Source organism: Eretmochelys imbricata, chromosome 6 (assembly GCF_965152235.1).
Source record: "Eretmochelys imbricata isolate rEreImb1 chromosome 6, rEreImb1.hap1, whole genome shotgun sequence".
In the NCBI taxonomy this organism is placed as follows: domain Eukaryota; kingdom Metazoa; phylum Chordata; order Testudines; family Cheloniidae; genus Eretmochelys; species Eretmochelys imbricata.
In genome coordinates, this window is record NC_135577.1 from 118,581,414 (window position 1) to 118,590,933 (window position 9,520).

General features: G+C 43.0%; 1 protein-coding gene across 1 annotated transcript in view; it reads right to left on the bottom strand.

Annotated features, from left to right (window-relative positions):
- RHOJ (ras homolog family member J) overlaps window positions 1-9,177 on the bottom strand; it is a 67,235-nt gene extending 58,058 nt beyond the window's left edge. Inside the window, exon 1 of the mRNA XM_077820577.1 lies at window positions 8,788-9,177. Coding sequence (XP_077676703.1) covers window positions 8,788-8,965 — 178 coding nt within the window. The 5' untranslated portion in view covers window positions 8,966-9,177. The remainder of the gene's footprint in view (window positions 1-8,787) is intronic.
- Window positions 9,178-9,520: the final 343 nt, after the last annotated feature.

Below are 9,520 nucleotides of genomic sequence, written 5' to 3' on the forward strand. Positions count from 1 at the left end.
CCATCTATAGTCTGTTCTTATCCTCTTAGCACTGAAGGTTCTGGGTTTATTCCCCACTCACAATCATTGTTTGGTTGTGTGAGGTCGTTACAAATGGTTGGCCATAAAGGGATTTGAACTGCTTTGGACCTCAAACACTCAGGATGCGCTTATCCAGGTTGGGGAAGTGCATAACCCATGCTAGAAAAAGAGGCTTGGAGTCCTCTAGTGCAGGGGAGGGAAAACTATGGCCCGTGGGCCAGATCTGGCCCATCAGGTCTTTCAATCCAGCCCACGGGACTGCCACCCCTGTGGCGCAGTGGGGCTAAGGCAGGCTCCCTGCCTGCCCTGGCCCCATGCCACTCCCAGAAGCGGCTGGCACCACGTCCCTGCTGCCCCTTGGAGGTGGGGGGGGAGGCAGAGGGCTCTGTGCACTGCCCTCACCTGCAGGCACTGCCCCCCCCAGCTCCTATTGGCTGGGAACAGGGAACCACGGCCAATGGGAGCTTCAGAGGTGTTACCCACAGGCAAGGGCAGTGCACAGCTGAGCCGCCTGCCCCACCCCACACCCAAGAGCCACTGCCGGACATGCTGGGCACTTCTGGGAGCAGCGCAGGGGCAGGGAGCCTGCCTCAGCCCAGCTGCATGCTGCTGCCACCCTGGAGCTGCTCGAGGTAAGCAGCACTAGGCCAGAACCCTCACCCCAACCCCCTGCCTGGAGCCCCTTAACCACCTGCCCTGAGCCCCCTCCTGCACACCGCACCTCCTCCCACACCTCAACCCCCTTCCCCAGCCATACATTCATGGCCCTGCATACAATTTCCCCACCCAGATGTGGCCCTCAGGCCAAAAAGTTTGCCCACCCCTGCTCTAGTGGCTGTTTCACATACGATGACAGGACATAACTGCTGCTGCTAGCTGACGGAGTTACTCCTCCAGGTCAAGCAGTATTAACTTGCATTTTTAACGTGATAGATTCCAGGCTCAGTTCCCTGGCAACCCTGGATGACAGTTTTCATATCACTAAATTTGGGTGATAAAAATAAATATTATGACCACAAAAACCCTGGAATTGAATCCTAAAAACTGGAATGTGGGTATTCTGATCTCACGCTGACTTCAGACCAGTATAATTCCTCTGAGTACAGTGAAGTTACTCCTGATTTACACTCGTGTGAAATCAAAAGTCAGACCCTTTGTCTTTATTTATTCAATGCACCACATAGCCATTGTGAAAATTAGACTACATACATAAGCAACATTTTTAATATGTGCTCTAACTTCCATTAACTTTAGTGAACAGCCGCTGGAGAAAAGAACCCTTAACTGATAGTTTATATCATGTCTGAAGTCAAACTTCAGTATCAGAAAAGCTATATCTTCTGAAGCACGCCCGCATTGTCTAACCAAAACACATACCAGCATCCTTTAGGGATGAGATTGTGCAACTGATTGTATGTCTAACACCTAACTGGTTGGTTTATGGAGTGCTTCCTGATCATATGGGACCTGGTGTTCAGAAGTTTTCAGTGTTGTAACCAGGCCCAAATCTTCAAAAACAGTCAGTACATCATGTTCTGAGCTCTTTTGAAAATCTAGCTCTTATTTAAGTGTCTAAGGGGATCTTTGTAGTGCAATCACAGGCTGTGACTGCAGCTTGAGTAGATATTTGGGTACCTTTACACAAGGATAAAAGACCCATGGCAAGGCTGCAGGTGGCCTGGGTCAGCTGACTTGGGACCGTGGGGCTTGTGCTGCAGGGCTAAAAATCGCTGAATAGACATTGAGGTTTGGGCTGGAGCCTAAGCCTGAGCATCTACACAGTGATTTTTCAGCCCTGGAACCCGAGTCGTGGGTTTTTTATCCCTATTAGTTCAGGTACCACAGTAGTGAAGTAGCAGCAGTGCAGGCTTCGGCACAGGCTGTACAAGCCTGCCCAGAGCCCTGGGTAATTACTCGTGGAGCTGGCTTGTATCCTGCCATGGCTTTCCTGCTCCAGTGCCTGAGCTAGGTAGATTAAAGCTAGCATGGGTGTGCCTGCTCAAGCTGTAATCACACCCTGTGATTGCACTATAGACCTTCTGTAAGTGGGAGCTCAGCTCAAAATCTGGCCCCAATTTTGGATGCAGAGTACTTGAAAGGCTGGCCCTCAGCTTTTCTGAATATCTGTTCCATGGTGCCCTTTTTGTTTCCTGATGCACCTCTGCTAGTCACCACTGCAGTGGTATCGCTCACAGAGAAAGGAAGTCTCAGCTAATCTGGTCCCCAAGGCTAAAACCACATCTTGGTGCTAAGAGGCACTATTGCAGGAAAACTTATTGAGGGAGATTAGCAGATTTTGAACTAGAGAGAGCACGACTGCACAGAACTAGAAGATATCACAAGTTATGGAGGGTCTGTTCTTCCAGGACAAAGTTGCTCATCATGCCTGGATCACTGCCTGTTTTGAAACTAGAGCATGAGACAGTTTATGAACTTAAAACACATTTTCCAACCTTAGGAGGGTTTTTTTGACTGCGTGTTCTCAGCAAAGAAATATTATAAATAGGCTCTCTTTGGCAGGCGGAAAGAGTGGTATTTTTGTCCCATTTCCCAAAGGATAAAAATTAACAACATGCTTGAATGTGCATGTTTTCCCACTTTGTGCTACAGGGGCTGCTTCCCATAAGGACTGCCGAAAACTCAGCCTTAGCTGATAGTGTTAATATCATTACTTCGCAGTCACTGCTGAATGTCTTTGCCAGAAAGTCTTTATTAAAAGACAATGCTTCTTTCCCCTTAGAATGGCTGGGGTTGGAAAGGAGGTCTCATGAGTCATCTAAGCCTATTAATGAGCAGTCTCCCAGGATTTGGTTAAACGAGCATCCATTTTGAAGGTAGATGTCAAATATTATAACTAGCATTTTCTCATTTTAAAGTTAAGTAATAATTTGACAAAAGATGTCCTTCATTTTGAATGACTTTGTTTTGATGGGACAAGTTAAGGAAATGTATTTTCTTTTCACCGTCCTGTGCCCGTTCCATGATGTAGTTAGATAGTCCTGGCTATAGCCACTGAAATATTAGGACATAGGAAAGTAGTGGTATATACACTGAGGGAAACAGAATGATAAACGGTGGCACTTTTATATGCACCAATCAGCTAGGCATCTGCAGCAAGTCCTCTTAAGTGGACAGCACATGAGAAGAAAGTTCAAGGGAGAATTTTTTATTGACTTAATCAGCAAAGAAGCCATTATGCTGATGACTCAGTATAATACGGCCACACCACATCCTGCAGAAATGGAAAGATTTGTATAAAGCTAGGGGTTTCTGTTGTTTAGAAGCTCTGGGCAAGTTTTTTTTCCCTTTCTTTCAGCTAGGCATCTATTCTGGAAATAGTGCAGCCACCTATTTGTAAATCAGTCATTCTGGTACAAGAATGAGTTATGTATACTTATCTGTCATGTCCATCATTTAGACTGTAAGTTTAACTCACTGCTCAATATATTGTTGCTCTCTGTAGTTGGATCCAGAGGGATATGAGTCTGCTACAAGCTAGGAGAGTTAGTTCTTTAACTCAAACTATAGATCCTGGGTTCTGACTAAGTAAACAGTCATTACATGTAAGCCAGTGGCTAGGGCTATATAGAGAAGGTGTGCTCTGTGCCATCTCTTAGTGGTCCAGAGGAAGAAACAGAATAATTCATAGATTCCAAGGCAGAAAGAATCATGATCATCTAGCCTGACCTCCTGTAAAACGCAGGCCATAAACCCCCAAATAATTCCTAGAACAGATCTTTCAGAAAAACACCCAGTCTTGATTTAAAAATTGCCAGTGATGGAGAATCCACCAAAAACCTTAGTATGTTGTTCCAGTGGTTAATGAGCATATTAAGCTTGTCACTATTAACCTGAAAGGGCCAGGTTGTACAAGGAATCAATGCTTTCTTGTCTCAAGGCTGGGGCTCAAATCTGGTAGACTAGATCTGGGTGAACGTTGTGGGGGGAGGGGAGGAGAGAAACAGCCCCTTAAGTAAATATTACAAATTTCTTCAGTTGTATTCATGTCCTTTTCTACTGAGTTATCACAAATGTTTGTATGAATGACCTCTCTCTCTCTCTCTCTCTTGTTTGCAAGAATATTCATGGGAAACAAACAAGAAATGTTCATGCAGCTGTCGTCTTGATTCTCCTCCTTCTGTTTATAGAATACTCCTGTGTTAATTCTGCTCCAAAAAATTAAAAATTCTGCGTGCAATATTTTAAAATTCTGCATATTTTATTTATCAAAATAACACAATATAATCACACCAGTTTCAATTATTGTTGGTTATTTATTTCAAAATACCTGTCAGCAAGTATGTCTGTAACAATACAGACAATAAAAAAGATTCAGGAAATGTTTTGACAAATAGATTCCTTACTAGACATATTAATACAGAACTTGGAGTAATAATTCATTTAAACTACAATACAGAACCGTATTTCCTGCACCCCTCAGGAGCACTGCAAAGGTTTTGAGGAGTCAGGATAATGGAGGAGCTGAGGGAGAGGGAAGTAAATTGCTGGGAAGGAGTCTGGGTGTGAACTTGGAGGGTTGTTGGGTATGGATGGGAAAAGTATGGAACAGGTTTTTTTGGGGGGGCAGGGAGGGATTGTTAGGGAGCTTCCCCCATGCAGACCCTGGCTGACCCCTAGCCTCTCTCATTCAGTTGGACACATCTCCCCCAGTCCCCATGTGTCCTTCCACCCCCCGTCCACATATGTCCCTCCACCCCCACTCAGACACCCCCATCCCCATGTGGCCCTGAACCCCCTCCCCCTGTTCCTATGTGTCCCTGTACTCCCTCCCCTGTCTCCATGTGTCTCTATGCCACCACCCAGCCACCCTCTGTCCCTATGTAGCTCTGTGGCCCTGCACTTCCCTCCCCTGTGGCCCTGTGCCTCCACTCCCATTCAGCCCCTGACCCCAATCTATCCTCCCCCACTAGCTCTTATGAGCCCCTGTCTGATCCCCACAGCACCCACACTGTCTGTCTCCCATAAGCCCTTATCTCCTGACCTGGCCTGCTGCGAAGAAGGCAGCTCTTTCTCTTCTCTCGCTGGCGGGGAGCTGCTGCTTTGTTCTATCACCACAACACCCTCTGGTGGGCAAAAGGCAGAACTGCAGAAGTTATTTTCTGCTGGGAGCTGCTGCTATTCTTGCACCACAACTCCCTCTGGTGGGCAAAAGGCAGAGCTGCAACAACATTTCAGCAGAAGCTTTTTTCTGCACAAAAAATTAAAAATATGTGCGGCTCATTAATTATGTGCACAGGCAATAGCGCAGAATTCCCCCAGGAGTAAAGAAGTTTCAGTCAGGGGACAAAAACAGTATCATCTGACTTAGCTAACCATTAACACACCATGAACAATAAAGAGTTGAAGCAAATAGTTTGGGAGCTACTCAACAACTGAGACACATCCATATAAAACATTATCAATCAGTTGAAAATAAACATTTCTAAACAATTAGTCTCCTAATTTGTGAACAGAAGAAAGTAATGGCTGTGGTCATTCTACATTGCTGTTAGTTTGCCTGGCTGCAGTCATAACTGAACCACTGCATACAATATTCATTAGCAAATCATTTACAACTCTTGATTTTCTTCACCAGTTAGTTTGGACAAATGGTTTTTCATGAACTGTTCACTGTGACCTTTTTGTGAAGTTGGCTAATTATGGCACATGGCATTGTTTCTGGTCCCTGATTGAGTGACTGGAAAAATAGGAAATAACACACTTTTGAATGTGAATTTAGGGATGAATAAATATTCATACTAAAATCTCTGAAGCTTTCAGGGTGAACATAATGAACATTGGCACGAATACAGCTAACATTCCTCCACCAATCAGAGTAACCATGTTTATGTTAATATTCAACCAGCTCTGCTGGTGATTGAACTGAATTTTGTCTTGGTGCTGTCTCAGTCATAAGTAAACATGTATAACATCACATAGATTGATACAGTTTAACTCAGTTTGACTCGGAAAGCATTGCTCAGAGAAGATCAGCATTGGAATTTTAAAGATGGCATAAAACTGATTCGGCAGAAATTGCTATAAACTATGGAAACCAACATCTATTGTTATTGCCTGTGCTGTCCTGTTTGCCACTGGGATAGATTTTTTTTTTGTTTGCTTGCCACTAGAAACCAGCAGTTTATCTAGCATGTGAAGTTTTCAGCACATGACTTGGATTTTTACTATTCTACAATAAAAGAGCACCCAACCAATGCTCTGAGTATTTTGGACAGTGTTTTAAAAGTACACTGATAAATAAGCAGACCCACCAATTAGTCCAAGTCAAATCAAAGTACCCAATTACAACATGTTTATATATATATAACAAATTAATCAGCCTCCCCACACAGTCCCCAGAGTCCCACACCACTGCTACCCAGACCTACCCAACACCCGTCATGGGTACTGATGGAAAGGCTGGCCTTGCCATGTTACCCTGAAATTTTACAAATTCACACTCTAAGAGACTGTGGGGGGAAAAATAGCAGCTGATCGATGCAGGGGAACAATTCACATATTTATTAACTGGCTTAAAAAGTTGTGTCATGCAGCTGTTTGCACTATGAGACTGGTGCAATGCTTTGCTCCAGAAGTGGCTGCATTTCAATGCTAGGTGAAATAACTGCCATCTCTAGAGGGCCTTTTCTTGCACTCACTGAAATCAACTGAGTTTTGGCTTTGACTTCATTGGAGCAGGATTGGGACCACAGTTTGCAAAGTGCTTTGAGGTCCCATAGTGTAAAAGGCACTGTATAAATATAGGATAATTATAATGCTAATTGGAGCTTAGCCCCCTGAAATTTGACACAATTCCTTTGCTACACCCTTGTTGCCTGCCTCCTTTTGCATCAATAATGTGAAAACCTGCCTCACATCTGTGGCCCATACAAAGGATAGAGAGCAGGTAGGGCAAGTTAGCATAATTTGTGATCTGCTGCTATCAATGGTTACCACCCTATCATCAGTGACAACTGTGTAATTAATCTATTCCCACTTCTGTGCTAGTTAATACTCTGATAGTATATTTTGACATTATCAAAATGCAGCATTGTGACATTATCAAAACACATTTTTTCAGACTATCCATTCCATGGAAAATTTCAACATTTTTACTTTTCATGCTGATTTGGAACAAACACAGATTTCAAAATGTTGGAATTTCCCATGGAATGGAAATTCTATTTTCTGACTAGCTCTAGTTTTTAATCACTCTAATCAGAGATGGTTTGTCCCACAATAGTATATTAATATCTAAAGACTCCGAACAATCTGTTTGCTTAGCTTTCTGGGCTTTCTCCTAAAAACACTTTTCCTTGTACTAGTTGCTTTGAATGCTTCAGAATTCCAATAAATACTGGAGATAATCTCAGAAACCTAATTCTTCAGCCTCTGCAAATACATTTGTAAAATCTGCATTTGAATGGGAATAGATATTGTTTCATACATAATATTTATTAAATTTTTACTCCTATTTCTGTTTTGTGGAAACAGCTTTTTAAAAATGGGATTTTAAAATAAATGGGGAGAGGTGGTGGAGAAAAGACATTGTTATTTGCATCTAGAGATGAAGCTACACACATTTATGGAGAAATAAGGGTTTCACATTACCACATATCAAACTCAGCATTTACACGGTTTCTTTTTTGGCCACGTCCCTCTGCTAAACCTGACATGAAGCCAAGGTGAAAGCAGAGATTTTCCCATTACAGAATACCAAATCTATGATAAGCCATGCCATGAAAATCCAGTTTAGGAGAAACAGAAAATAAAAAACAAAACTGCTGCAAGATCAGTGATGAGTTTTGCATTACTTATAAAATCTGTTTTTTTCAGGGATCTTGTAAATAAAAAAATCATAGGATCAGTAATGTAACATGATGGGGACAACCAGCGCTTGGATTAGGAGAACTTAAGCAACAGTAAAGGCATTTTCAGCCTATTGCACAGTACACGTGCTCACTTTTGAAACACTTGAAAAAGTTGTAAGCTGTTGCTACAGTAAAAGTGGTCTGTGAATACTGTACCTAAACTGTGGTGGTCTTAAGATGTGTGTATCAGCTTGCACTGTGATAAAATGAATATCAGCTATGATCTTTGCTATGTTCTGTGAGTGGTGGTTCTCTTTTTACCTAAGACAAGCACGTTCATCATTAAGAATGAAAACTAATGAACGCTGCTGCTTTGCTCATCATCATACTCTGATATTAAATACTATTAATAATAAATGCCAGCAAAACAGAGTGAGCTTCATTCTGGCAGCACTGGGTGAGATTTCACTGCTTTTCTCAAAGATTAGTTCATAAAAACGATTTCAGTATTGCAGCTTCTGAATCATTTGCCACGAGGAAAAAGATGACTGACAAAATGTGTGTGTGAGAGTCTGGAGGACTCTCACACACACATTTCTAAGATCAACTTAGAACTTCAAAACCCCCAGACAAGCCTGGCAACTAGTTATGCAAACACTGATTTATATCCACTGCCTTTAAAGCCCAGTGGAGGTTAATTCAAGTTGTGTTTCTAATTCTGCGCATTTGCCAAAAACAAAATGGGAAACAAATAAGTTCGCTCCTAACTTCATTGCCCCACTTGTATGTGCTGCCCTCTAAGCTGTCTGGCTGCCTTCCAAACCTGAATCACATCCCTGGCTCACAGTAACCCCGACATCCCCTTTGACCCATCCTCCTTTGCCCTTGATCTCCCTTCACCTCACTCCTGGAGTTTTCTGAACCTATTTAGACTTTTTACAAAGTACTTCCTTACCTGCATAGTGGTCAAATACGGTGGGCACGTACTCCTCCGGGAAGGCGTCATTGGCATAACTCATCAGCAGACAGGTTTTCCCAACTGCACCATCCCCAACCACCACGCACTTCAACATCTTCTTCACGTTATTGCTGCTGCAGTGGGTGCTGTTGTCATCTTCCTCCTTACAGTTCATTCTTGCTGGTGCTGCTGCTGGTCCCAGGACTTCCAAGTGCACATGAAGGGAAAATGAAGTGCAATTGTATTGACTCTTCCTGAGTTTGGGAGGCTCTCAACCTCAGGAAATCATGCTAATGTTTCCAGGCTGTTCCAACCGCCTCTAACAATGACCATATCAGTAAAGAGGAGCATTGAGGTAAATAAATTATACATCGATTTTAAAAAAAGGATTGCCCTTTCTTGTGAGCTTGAGTCAGGAAATACTCATCCTGTCACAGAGACCTCGATATTTATTGCAACTTTAAAAATATCAGCAGTCTGAGGTGTTGATTCGCTTCTCCCCTTCTCCAGCTTGGCCAGAGGAATCAGGGATTCCTGCTAAATCCACTCCATTTTCCATTTCATTTCTAACATGGAGGAAAGCTGGAGGTTTTTAATGGAGTTTTTCCTTTCTTTCTTCAGCTTGCTGTGTGTCAGGAAATCATGGGTTTCCTGCTGAATTCCATATTAGGATCAGTGGGCTTGTGAAGGGCTGCAAACAATAGGAGCTCTGTGTGTGTTTGTACTTTAG